This window comes from Microtus ochrogaster, unplaced genomic scaffold, assembly GCF_000317375.1.
Source record: "Microtus ochrogaster isolate Prairie Vole_2 unplaced genomic scaffold, MicOch1.0 UNK1, whole genome shotgun sequence".
Taxonomy (NCBI): domain Eukaryota; kingdom Metazoa; phylum Chordata; class Mammalia; order Rodentia; family Cricetidae; genus Microtus; species Microtus ochrogaster.
The window spans coordinates 15,126,047-15,139,716 of record NW_004949099.1 but is presented as its reverse complement, the minus strand read 5'-3'; the positions used below and the strand labels follow the sequence as shown (position 1 = coordinate 15,139,716).

The following is a 13,670-nucleotide window of genomic DNA, read 5'->3' as shown; positions in this document are numbered from 1 at the left end:
ATTTGTGAATGAGAAGGACTAGGAGAGAGCTGTGTCTGCAGAAACGGTCAGCTGGTTTAAATGCCATTCTGTGGAGAGGTTGGGATGCTGCGGGTGTAGAACCTGATTGCTTTAGTTCAGGCTAGTTCTGGCCCCTGGAACAGCCATTTCTTACCAACCTTGGCATCAGAGCTAACGTTTCTCTGTAGCTTTGGAGCCTGTACTGGAACTAGTTCTTGTAGACCAGGCTGACCTAGAACTCACAGAGATCTGCCTGCCTCTGCCTCCCAAGTGATGGGATTAAAGGCGTGCGCCACCACCACCCGGTGAGAACTAACATCTTGTGATTAATGGATAAAACCTTTTTGTGGTGCACACCTTTAATCGCAACACTCGGGAGGCAGAGGATCTGAGTTCAAGGCCAGGCTGATTGCTCTACAGAGTAGATCAAGACAGCCAAGACTACATAGAGAAACCCTGTATTGAAAAATTAGAATTAAAAAAACACACACACAAAAACTTTTGGAATCTATTAATTGACCAGACCAGAAGCTTCCACCAACTCAAAAGCAAGAATGTCATCAGATAATATTAAGACCTGTAGAACTCCCCAATCTCATAGTGCTATGTGCGCCTCTCTGTAGAACTTTCCCAATCTCCTAATGCTGTGTCTGCCTGATATAACCACCAACTTGCCTTGATTTATGTCTTTCTATGATCTATATGACTATAAGACCACACGAAATTGCTTCCATGTTGGAACATAGAATTTGGGGTAACCTAAAATCTCTGTTCACAGGTTATGGTCACTCAAAATGGCTTCAGAATAAACTCTCTCTTGTTCCCTGTGGTTTTCACAGTTTAATCAGCCAGACCCCATCAAATACTCTGTAGCCCTGGACCTGCCTCTGTCTGCAGCTCAGTGCCCCTCCCAGCTGGCTCTCAACTGCTGGGATAAGGTCTCTCAGAAGCAGAATGTTAATAAGTATATTTGCTTATTAAAAAAAAAAAGTATGTGTTTCGCTGGGTTTTTTGTTTTGCTGTTTTGGAAGCTGAGGCCCTCGGTGGAGGACGATCACACACTTCACTCTGGCACCAATTCAGAAGCAGCACACGAAAGGACACCCTCCCTACTGCTCTACTTCGCCAGTGAGGTTCAAGCACTTGTAGCCATTTCACATAGATCTGATCTCCTTCGGCTTCCACTAACTGCTGCATGTTCAGCGGGGGCATATCCTAAGTCCCTCGGGATGGAATTAGCAACAAACCAGTGTGTTTCACACTGATCGACAGCTCTTCCAGAGAAGTCTGAGTCCCACGCCTCAATTCAGAAATCCAGACACCTCTCTTGATCTGTGGCTGCTATCACCCAGAGGAAGCCCAGTGCTCACGCTGGAGCCGCTCTAGCCAAAGTGTGGTCACTCTCGCTAGTGGAGCATGTCCTGACCGCCTCTGAGACTCACCAGACCATGTCTTCAAGAAGATGCCCCACAGAAACAAGAATTAGAACAGTTTCCAACAGCCACGAACGGCAGCAGAGAGGCACAGTGCCACAGGCAAAGCAGGTCTTGTCTTTGCGCAAATGAAGTTGTTTTTGTAACAAGCAGCAGGCATGGGTTTGCAGAACCCACAAACAAGCACAGCTGGTTTCCTTCACTATAGTGTCACCGCCCCCCCTCCCCCAGAAGCCAAACCACCACAGGAGGTGGAGAAAGGACAGGAGTCCTCAGGAGAGACTGGACTGTCAAGCAAACAAAGACCAACGTGGTGAGCTAAGGATGGTGATGAGCAGGAGGTGTTTGCAAGAGTGTCATGAAGGCAAGTGGCCATCTTCAGCAGGCAGCGACTATTCTTATTGTGATGGCTAGTCTTATCAACTTGACATCCTGCGGAAGTGATCCCTAACTAAAGAATTATCTCGCCAGGCAGTGGTGGCGCACGCCTTTAATCCCAGCGATCGGGAGGCAGAGGCAGGTGGATCTCTGGGAGTTTGAGGCCAGCCTGGTCTACAAGAGCTAGTTCCAGGACAGGCACCAAAGCTACAGAGAAACCCTGTCTCGAAAAATCAAAAAAGAAAAAAATTATCTCCATTGCACCAGCCTGCAAACAAATCTGGAGTATTTTTAGAAATGGCTAATTGATGAGGAGAGTCTGGCTCACTGTGGGCAATGAGTTGGGCATATGCAGTTGGGCCTAAGCTGTATAACAAATTGGCTGAACAGGCTGGAGCAGCAGGAGCCAGTCAGCAGGGTTCCTTCCTGTTCTCTGCTTCAGTTCCTCCTTGGCTTCCCTTGATGATGGACTGTTACCTGCAAACAGAATAAATCCTCCCCTCCCACATGCTACTTTTAACTAGTTGGTTTTTGTGTGTGTGTGAGAGCCTGTACAGGAACTAGTTCTTCTAGACCAGGCTGGCCTCGAACTCACGGAGATCCACCTGCCTCTGCCTCCCAAGTGCTGGGATTAGTTAGTGTTTCATCATAGCAATAGAGAAGCAAACTAGGACAAGCTGTAGGAAATCCTACAGCCAGTAGCCTTTAAGTACCCGCCCACTTGGGCGTGGCCTCCCATTCTATAAATGCTGATGTAAAGGCGCATCTGGACTCTCTGGGCTGCGGGATTCCTTTACAGTTCCCAGGTCGGGTAGAGGACTGAAATCTGTGAGTCTACCCCTAAATACATATATATCTATTATACTCAATTCTGAGCTAGCGTGGCATTTAAGCGTCCGTCTTCAAGGACATATACACTTAAATACAGGTGTTTATGACTTGAAATAGAACATGGGTTTATCATCCAGTCCTTCCCTCCTCCACCACAGACCCAGCGATAACAACCACGCCCTGCCTAACCATTTTTTAAGTAATTTAAGTTTACTAGCTTGTTCAGTTTTCCTAAGCTGCTTCAACTGGCAAGTTGAAATACCACAAAGCCACTTATAGGACACCGTGTATATGAGAAAGCTAAAGCTAATAAGACAGGGGAGGCAGCTTACCAATTCAGAAACTTCACAAAGATCTGCTTGGTAAACGGGGGGGGGCTCAACGTGTGAGCCACATTCACTATGCTGAGTGCCTTGTGTTTGCAAAGATGCAACTTTATCTGTGGACACAGGACAAAGCTGCACAGTACTGGGGCCTGACCCCCCCCCCCCCCCCCCCGTGTGCGTGTAAGCAACTAACACCTACCAGAGACTGTTGTGGTTCCTAGCAGATTGTCCTCTTGTTTTGCAACAAGTGACAGTTAGGATTCAAACCCATGGAATCAGATTTTCCTTTCCAATGGTGCTGCACTCCATGGGAAAGGGCACTAGCTGAAGGGGAAGGGTGTGAGTGATGTGGAGACAAGAGCAGTGGGCAGAAACAGTGCCCTAATTTGTGCTTTTGCTGGGTGTAAGTGATCTTTTCCCACTTTGGGGTGTTTGCTATTCAGAACTGGATGAGAGGCACAAAATCCACACCACACATCTGGAAACCTGGGCAGGACAGGTTTGCCTGACCTCATCACCAGAAATCCAATTATTTAAATTCTGCCTTTCTTTTTATGTGCCTAGATGTTTTTGTCTGTGAGAACATCTCTCCACCACATGCCTGCAATACCCAAGGAGGCCAAAAGAGGAAGTCAGATACCTTGGGAATACAGTTACAGACAACTACCACGTGGGTGTTGAGAATCAAACCCAGGATTAAATTGAATAATAAACACTCAAAAATATACTTTACTAATTTCTGAGTAGTGATGAACCCAAAGACCATAAACTCTAAACTAAAGCCTGTTTCACTATCTACACCTTATCCAGAAAAATAGCCAGAGAAGCCCGGTCCTGGTAGTACACTCAACTCTATCTGTATTGGCTGCATTTAGCAGCTAAATTTTAGTGACTAGTAATCCTGAATCACTCATCCTACCTGCACATATAAAGCCACAAAACAAAGGAACTGTAAACCCCCTCTCCAGACAATCACACTTACCATGCAGGTGTCTCTAGGTAGGGTTTCTTACATGATATCAACATGCAGATCAATGCATGCAGACTAATGGCAAATCATGCCAACAGAATCTGCAGACCTGACAAGACCCCGCTGTCCATGCAACTCTGTATTCTCCTGCTGGCACCCTCAAGCTCAGGTACTTAAGACATGCATTAAGCTCTTACCCTGTGCATCCTCTCAACTGAGGAAAAATGCGGAAGAGGCAGGGGTGCTAGGATAGTAAATAAAGTAATTCCACACACGAAGACATTCTTCTATTTTACATTTTATTGCATTATGAAAATAATACATTTATTTGGCAAAGTGATCTAGGCTTCAAGTTGAAATAAAGGAGAATTCTGGTGTCCGGATTAATTTTTAAATGTGAAATATATGTATTCTAGCCAATACATACTAGCATCCTTGTTAGGCCAATAACCCAGTCAAGCTAATTTTCATAATTCCATATGAAATTACAAGGTGTTTTTGCATCCATTCATCTTATGGTTAGCATAAAACTCAAGAACTGACTGACCTTCATTTTTGTCAAAACCAATAGATCTCCGAAACTCCTGCTCAGAAGACAGTTTGAAACACTACTCAAGATAACTTGCTTTGGCTCTGCAGGTACATTTCCGTGCTCTCAGTAGTTTTCACATTCAACCACTGCAGCAGCTTTAGGCTCTGCCCAAGTACCATTAAGTAAACTAGTACATTACATACATTATTTGAAAGTTGATTTTACAAATGCATAAATACATGCCTATCTACACTGCAAAATAAAACACTGGAACCTCAATGCTTTAACAGGTAAGCCAGACTCTGATCCAGACTTCCGGGACAGCTTTCCCAAGCCAGGGTATAGCTCCCTGACTAATTCCATTGCCCTGGCCACACGTGGGAAAGGCTGTAATTGTGACAAGCAGTAAGTGGATTGAGTTAAATCACAACTCAAAATGTATTTTGACTACTCCTGTTTTGCCACATTCTCAGAACTGAAAAGACATTTTTCAAAAATGTTCACTTTTTAAAAGGGGAAAAAGGCAAAAACAAGTCACATGTATACTGTTTCCTCGTTGACATCACCCAATTACTGTCAAGGTTGGGAATGGAGAAATGGATTAAGAAGTCCTTCAATTATCAGAGGGCCAGCTACTTCAGTCATCAAAGCCTTGATGCTCCTGGATCTTCCCATAGGACTCTGCTGGGTATATCAAGGAAATATGCCTAAAACTTGCCTTTTGAACATACAAATGACTCAGTTCATGTTAGAACTGATACTTTCTTTGCACCTAACACTTGTGAAAATGGGCTTCCAAGGGGCAATGCATCTGCAGCCTGCTGAATGGCTTCCCAAAGTACTGAGTACTGCAGCTGCCCAAGACCCTCCACCAGTATCCTACATGAATCTGTATAAACAGCAACAACTTTCATCTATGATCAACATAGGCATCGCTAATAAATATTAAAACTATTAAACTATAGGTTAAAATGCAGACCTCTCATAGAATTGAGTGATGTGATTTTGGTACATTCACCATTATTGTACTTTATTTAATAAAGAAATACATTTTCCCTTGCAAAGATAGCAATTGCAAGTTTACAAATAAAACCACAGACCTCCACTCATGATGCTAATCTTCAACTTTTAACCAGCAGCAAACTGATTTGTTTACAAATGGTCCGTGGCACCACAAAGAAAGACTATCAAAGGTCACAGGAGCTTAGAGAACAGGTTTATTGACAACAATCTCATAAATACCCTAAGGAAAAAATCTCAAAGTTTCTAAACCTAAAATATTTAAAATATGCTCTTACTGGCAATCCCTCAACAAAATAGAGTAACAGGTCACTACACATAAATGTCACATTCAAAATTTGCTTCATTTTAACATTTTTGCCAATTTTTTAAAAATTACACTTGACTTTTTACCCCTTTTGGGTGCAATTAAATCAACATTCAATTTTATTACAGATCCATGAATATATCGTCTAGCTGTTGTGAACTTGTAGGCTGTCAGTCAGTAGTATATTACTCTATGAACAAACTGAGCCAAATATCTTTATTTTTAGGCATAGTAATGTCTAAGTAGTCAAAATGCAAACGTCGTGGTTCCCCTCCAAATCCCCAAAGCTTATAATACAGTGTGAGAAATTGTTTGCATCTACTACAAGTCCATCTGTGTACCTCAGGTGTCTGAAACTAAAAAAGGGTTCTTTAGTATTTTGATAAAAATGTACTCGAATATTTCATAACATTAATATTTATTGCTTTATATGAATACTGTATTGAAAGCCCAAGCATTCAGTTTACACACGAAATTATACAATTATACCGCTTCACAAAGGCAGTGAACACATTACAGTCTACAAAATCTACTTTACAGAAATTTAAAAATTCTAAATATCAAAAGGTACAGCTGAAGAAACAGGTATAAATTTGGCAGCCAGTAATTTTGACAGGGAGTTGCAGCTTGCATGACTTTAAATACGTGACTTTGAAAATAGTGAGTTTAGAGTAGTAACCATTGTGCTTTGTGTTGATCTGAAAAATAGAACACTGGCTGTCGAAGAAGCATGTTCAAAAATATTAATTCACTTCAAAATGTTATACAAATCATGGTGGTTTCTGTGTATCCCTAAAGCTCTCGTCATTTTAGCTCAGGTACATTACTGAAATAATCCAAGAATTCTTCCAGTACAGTGCTGTTTCACACCAGTGCCGTGTGCATATAAGGTAATTTAGAAAGAAAGGTGTAATGTTCACAATGTTCAGAAAAGCAAGTGAAACGTTACAGGACCTGTGGGCTCTTTTGAGATGGTTTCCTGTCAGGCTCCTAAGCACTCGTTCAACCAAATGGTGAGCTAATGCTCCTACACAACTCCCAAAATAAAGCACATTTTCTCATACATAACCAAGTCTTTTTTTTTTCCAGGCACCATAGAAGTATACAAAAGAATTTTAGTTTGCACAGATCTCTTGGAATGTGTTTAACCTGGTATTTCAGACTTAAAGATTCCCAGGGTTTTCCAGGGGCCAGATTTTATCTCAATTACTCAGAAGAAAAGAAAATGTCTTCTTAAAGAAGTGAACTCAGTCATTACCAATAAAAAAGTATCCACTGTATTCATCTCTTATAGAAACAGAAAAATATAACATCCCCCTTAGAATAATCTATATATGTATATATGACTTAAAGTCCCATTGTACAGTTGAACAATAAAATCTGAAACCACATGAAACCCTATAATTCACATGTTAACATGTTCAAACTATGACTGAAATATGGAAACCGCTAGAGACAAGACAAAATCTTCCTTGCGCATGTATAAACCAAATGTGATCATCTTTAAAGTTTTCAAAATTATAATTATCTTCCAGTTTAAAAACTTTAATTCTAAATTAAAAAAAAATCTATACACAAACCACTGATTTGAGTACACCAGGAAAAAAACAAACAAAAACCCAACAAAAACAAGAAAATCAGCAATAAGCAGGACCCAGAGGAGCCAGTATTCACAGCTCTTCCACGCACAACTGTCAGGGTTTATTCTTAAGGTTCTTTACTTTACAGCCTGTTTCTCTTGTAAAACTAAAGGTCCATTTATTACTTAAAAGTTCTCTACAGTGTAAAACCAGAACTGTATGTAAAATACTGCCTCTAAGTGTTTCTAAGTAGTTAAGTCTTGTTCCATTGGTTCGTCTGTGACGTCTGTGGTTTCGTCACTCTCCATGGATGACACGGAGACACTTTCTCCCGTTTTCCTGGAAGTGGACCCTCCTGACTCTTCTGTCTCAAGGCAGTCAGAACCACTACTCACAGACCCTGCACTGTCACTCCGTTCTGAACGAGGATCTCTCTGAGCTGCAGACCCGTCAGAGTCCTCCATGTGAGTATCCTCCTCTGAAAGCTCTTCATTCACAGCTAAAGCGTCATCAGATTCTCTTTCTTGATTTTTTCTTTCTGGGACCATTTCTCGTGGTGTCATAAAAGATTCTAGAAATAAGCAAATGTTATAGTTAAAATTTACTTTCAAATTACATGCAGTTGTTTTATAAAATCAGTTATCTACTGCTTGTAACTTCTGAAACTTAGTAACACACAGGTGGTACAAGAGCCCATTATCACTGCACATACTGGCTTTGTGGGTTTGTGGGAGCCTAGGCTGTTTGGATGTTCACCTTACTAGACCTGGAAGGAGGTGGGAGGTCCTTGGACTTCCCACAGGGCAGGGAACCCGGTCTGCTCTTCAGGCTGATGAAAGAGGGGGAGTTGATGGGGGAGGGGGGGAGGGAAATGGGAGGCAGTGGTGGGGAAGAGACAGAAATGACGGACGGACGGACGGACGGACGGACGGACGGACGGACGGATGGATGAATCGGGGACTCTCTCCTCTCACCTTCCTCCTCCTCTTCCTCCTCATCCTCGTCCTCTTCTGTACAATGTTGCCTGCTGCGATTTTCTCTATCCTTCTCCGGAGGGGAAGATGCTGTTTCAGCTTCCTCTGCTCTAACTGAGCCTTCACTGGACACCGTCTGGCTAGCTGTCTCTCGGACGTCACCTTCTTTGTCAAACCGTAGCCTTTTCACCTCATGCTCCTCGGCTTCCACAGTATCATCATCTGGATATTTATTTTTAACAGGGCTCAGTGAAGAAACTTCTGATTCGGAAGCTGGAGAATCACTGCCAATGGTTTTTAAAGTGTTATTAATAAAATTATTTTCCTTGTAATCTACATTCTCATCTGTAAATTGAAATACTTAAACTGTGCTGCCAAATTAAATGGAAGTACCGGTGCTGAGAAAAAAACAGAAGAACAACCCTAAAGCAATCTGAACCGGTTTATGGATGTTCCCACTGGGATCTACTTGACAAGTTCTACCTTTCTAGGAAATTCTAGAAAAGCTTGTCTACATTCACCATCATCTGGGCTGAAGAGAAGTCATAGCTCCTACAGCCACATTAAGGCCTGTTCTGTCCCTCAGAATAGTAAACAGTGTTTCAGGACCTGTGGGACACGAAGATCCGAAGACCTCAAGCTGCATGTATGAAAAGCACAGGATGTGCACAGAGCCTCCCACCGATAGGTGATATAACACCCAAGGCATGTAAACACCATGGGCACAGGGGACAATGGCCATACCTAACCAGTACAAAAGCAACCTTTTTCTCAATTACTTTTGATCTTTACTGGTTGAATCTACCAAATCCAGAGACGGAACCCAAGACATAAAAGGTCCATATACCTTGTAAATAGTAAATAGTGCTAAAATAATAGCAACAATCGTTAAATTTCTACGCGCATCTTCCTGTCTCTTTAAATATAAAACACAAACCTGTGGGCTTTCTCTTCATTTGAATGCAGGTCTGACTCTTTGCTATCTGCACTCTCAGGCAAACCATTTGTTGTCAAGGAGGTTGACAAAGAAAGCTTTGGTCGATTAAGTGGCCTTGGTGTTCCAGGTCCATTTATATTAGACCTATAATGAGATAAACATTATTTTCCACTTTTGGAAAAATTATATACCTCTATACACATCACCGGTTCCAAAGTATACATCACAAGTATGTGCACTAATTCTGGTTTTCAAAGTCTTGTCCTAATTAGCAAATGTAGTCTGGTAGAACCTACAACATAAATCTTGTATCTTCCCCATAAAATGTTCAATTAAAAAAAAAGTATACTGAGCCTGCTACCTCAAGCACTACCAAGAAACTTGGAACATTCTGGATGGTTTACAAAAAACAAACCACAATATTCTCACCTGTCAGTATAGTTTGGTGAGTTTCCAGGAAACATAACACCATTCATTCGGTTTAAGCTATTAGAACTGTTCTTCCTGTAATAAAAGAGATCACTTCAGCTGGGCATGGTGGCACATGACTTTAACCCCAACACAGGGAGGCAGAGGCAAGTAGAGATCTGTGTGTTCAAGGCCAGCACTGACAACCCGGCAAGTTCTAGGCAAGCCAGAGTCACAGAGTGAGATCCTGTCTCAAAATAGAAGAAATACTTCTTGCCAGGTGGTGATGGCACATGCCTTTAATCCCAGCACTCAGGAGGCAGAGGCAGGCAGATCTCTGAGTTCGAGACCAGCCTGGTCTACAAGAGCTAGTTCTAGGACAGGCTCCAAAGCTACAGAAAAAACCCTGTCTTGGGGAAAAGAAAAGGAAAGAAAAAGAAAAGAAAGACTTCTTTAATTTTGGGACTAATCTGAGTGCAGGACTGGGGAGATAGCTTGATGGCTTAACAGCTAAGAACACAGGCTGCTCTTCCAAGACCTGGATTCTGTTCCCAGCACTTGCACATTGGCTCACAAGCATCCGTAACTCCAATTCCAAAGAACTGATGCCCCTTTCTGAGCTCCATGGCGTGTACAAGGTATACATTACATCCAGGCAAAAACACAGATAGGAAGCAAAATAACACATTTAAAAGAAGAACCTGTGGGGTTTTTTTTTTTTTTTTTTTTTTTAAAGCCGTTTTGTAACAGGGCTGTCAAATTCAAACACAGATAATGGGGAAATTAGCATGCACATACACACAAGTATGGGGAAAAACTATCAGTGACACGTGCTTTCGAACATCTTGGAATGTTCTTCAAATATTCATATTCATCAAAAAAGCAAAACATTAAATTCAAAAGGAAATCAATTCAGCATCACATTTAACCAAGAAGCAAAGGATTATCTATCTGATTTAGCAAGAAAAAGTTAAAAACTCTAAAAACAAAATTGTCTAAGAAATTAAGTGGCACTTAGGATTACGTCATCGGATCCTCTTTTTCCCCACCCTTCACACACCCGAGGGTGCTGTGTGTGCGCGGGAGTGCACGCATGGGCTCGCGTGCAATTTCCATGACCTCCACACATAACAAATTATATACATGGTCTAAATGGTAACAGTGCCATGACTATACAGATGCCTGGAACCAAATCTTTAATTTAGTCTAGAAATCCTGACAACCAGCAGCAATACTTGTCCATCCTGAAGAACCACCGAAGTTTCTTATTCCAAAACTAACTGGCAGCCCTGGAAAAGCATCGAGGTGGCCATAATTCAGCAGGTAACCCACCTCTGGTCCACATCTCTCTACTGGAAACACTTGCACAGCATTCTGGCAACTTTCCACCTCAGGGACCAGGTGGCAGATTTCATAATGTATAAAAGTATGTTTAGGTACATATAAAATAAATGTACTACTTTACCAAAATGGTGAAACAATTAGAATATAGTAACTGATATCAAAAGCAGAAAAACATTGTATACTTACTCTGAAGAAGGACAAACACAGCTAACAACCATCACATTCTGAAATAACAAAAAATGATGACTTGATGAGTGAGAGAAAGGCACAGTAACACAACTGTTAGTAACTTGTTGAAACTCTCACAATCACCCACACGGGTTAAGCGTCCATTTATTCCAACTGAAGGCAACTGGATAAAAACAAAACAAAACAACAACAAAAAAAAAAAACTAAGAGCAGGGGCGGTGGTGGCGCATGCCTTTAATCCCAGCACTCGGGAGGCAGAGGCAGGCAGATCTCTGTGAGTTCGAGACCAGCCTGGTCTACAAGAGCTAGTTCCAGGACAGGCTCCAAAATCACAGAGAAACCCTGTCTCGAAAAAAAAAAAAAAAAAAAAAAAAAAAACTAAGAGCAGTAAGACTTCAGGAGGGTCTGACTGTATGCTCACTGGCTTGCTTTAATATTTATCCTGTATGTCTGTGTGTCTGAGTTCAAGTCAGAGGAACCCTCCACCACACGGGTCTCAGGATCAGGCCTGGGAGATAGGTGATTTGATGAGCTAAGCCACCTCAAAGGGTCTGACCCCTACGTCCACTCCCCACCCGACCTCCTTCCTTTAAAGCCCTGGCTGGTCTGGAATTCACTATGTAGACCAGGCTGGCCAAGAACTCAAGAGAAGAACTTGCCTCTGATTCCCAAATGCTAAGATTAATGGCCTGTACTACCATGAGAGCCTGAAGTGTTTTCTTCTCTTAATTCCAATAGTTCTGATAATTTAAATCTGATAAATGGTATTACAATTCCTGGAAACTCACCAAGCTATACTGTGGTGAGAATGTTGGTTCACTTTTAATTTCTTCTCATTTTTTTTTTAAACCATACTGGAACCCAGGCACTGGCGTATATGTAAAAGTAGGGCCTGTTTTCCATTTTCCTGTGCATGCAAGCACTTACATATGCAGGACCCAAATGCTTTTTTCAAAAAAGATTTATTTATTCATTTGTGTATACAGTATTCTGCCTGCTTGTACATCTGCAGGACAGAAGAGGGCACCAGATCTCATTACAGATGGTTGTGAGCCACCATGGGAATTGAACTCAGGACCTCTGGAAGAACAGCCATTTCTCCAGCCCTGATCCGAATCTCTTACACCTCATTCAATAAGACAGAATCAGTTAAACCCAGAGCTGGATAGCCAGCTTGCTCTGTGGATTCCCTGTCTCTATCTTTCAAAGATGAAATTCATTAATAGCATGACAATGAACTGAAATGTGATGGCTTGTATGTGCCAAATCCCCAGTCTCTCTTCTAAAACCATTTTGAAATTCAAATATTTTGTCCAAGTGTATCTATAAAGCAATATTCAAGCCAAGGAGAGACCAAACTCATTCTCTTGGAAATTATACAAGAGTACTTTTAAGGAAGGTCACTCCAATTCCAGAGAAAACATTTTGTTTAAATCCCTTGCTCACAGCACTGAGTTGGCAAACGCAGGCAGTGATAACCTGTCTGTCCATCAAAAACTTCCAAAACACGATTACTAGGGGTCCTTAAGTTGCAGTACTGATGAACCCTGCAGCTTCCTTCCCTTCTGAATCTCACTAAACAGACAACATAAAGGATCAACAAAATATAAGACCCAAGAACTATACCAAAAATTCCAGTTAATGGTCTTGGACTCTGTTCCCACAGTAAACAGAGTGATTTTAAAACAAAAAAAATTGTAATATTTACTATGCTTTAGGATCAACTACCCTAAGAATTCGCCATCTGTCCAAATATAGTTGATCTAATTACTTGTCTAGCGGTGATTTAACGTTTTGATCATGTAAACACTTTTGACACTTTTGTGTATGACTTCATTCTCCAGAATGTTCTTTCTTTAGTAGCAGTACCCCACCAACCACAATGTGGATTAGATCTTTCTACTCAATATATCACTAACACGTTTTTACATACAAGTTTATAAGGTTGTGTGCCTCTGAATTCCAGTGACATTTACAACGTACTGGTAACATCTTTCTGGTGGGTTCTTGTTGTTTTGTTTCTAAATGCTTAACAACAACAACAACAACAACAACAGAATGTTTGCAAATAAAAGTAAAAGCCAGGAAGTGGTGGCACAAGCCTTAAATTCCAACACTCATGAGGCAGAGGCAGATCTCTAGGTTTGAGGTCTGCCTGGTCTACCGAATGAGTTCCGAGCCAGCCAGGGCTGCACAGAGAAACCCTGTCTCAGGAAGAAATTTCCAATTTCCCTTGGAGGAAGCTCTCTCATCTAGACTATGACAAGAGACAGGCATCTGTCCTCAAGAGACTGTCTTTGTACAGGAAAGAAATTAACACCATGACCTGACCTCTCTCAGTTTACCTCTTCTTCCCTTTTCCTGTGAGATACCATGTCCCTAAGTATGCATTTTGGCTCATAGGACTATAGAGCCAAAGCTGGACAAGCAAGTCACCTGCC

General features: G+C 41.7%; 1 protein-coding gene across 1 annotated transcript in view; it reads right to left on the bottom strand.

Annotated features, from left to right (window-relative positions):
• Positions 1-4,223: 4,223 nt before the first annotated feature.
• Ppp4r2 (protein phosphatase 4 regulatory subunit 2) overlaps positions 4,224-13,670 on the bottom strand; it is a gene marked incomplete at its 5' end in the record, with an annotated part of 39,774 nt that continues 30,327 nt past the window's right edge. Inside the window, 5 exons of the mRNA XM_026788286.1 lie at positions 4,224-7,948; positions 8,352-8,635; positions 9,289-9,432; positions 9,718-9,792; positions 11,227-11,264. Coding sequence (XP_026644087.1) covers positions 7,623-7,948; positions 8,352-8,635; positions 9,289-9,432; positions 9,718-9,792; positions 11,227-11,264 — 867 coding nt within the window. The remainder of the gene's footprint in view (positions 7,949-8,351; positions 8,636-9,288; positions 9,433-9,717; positions 9,793-11,226; positions 11,265-13,670) is intronic.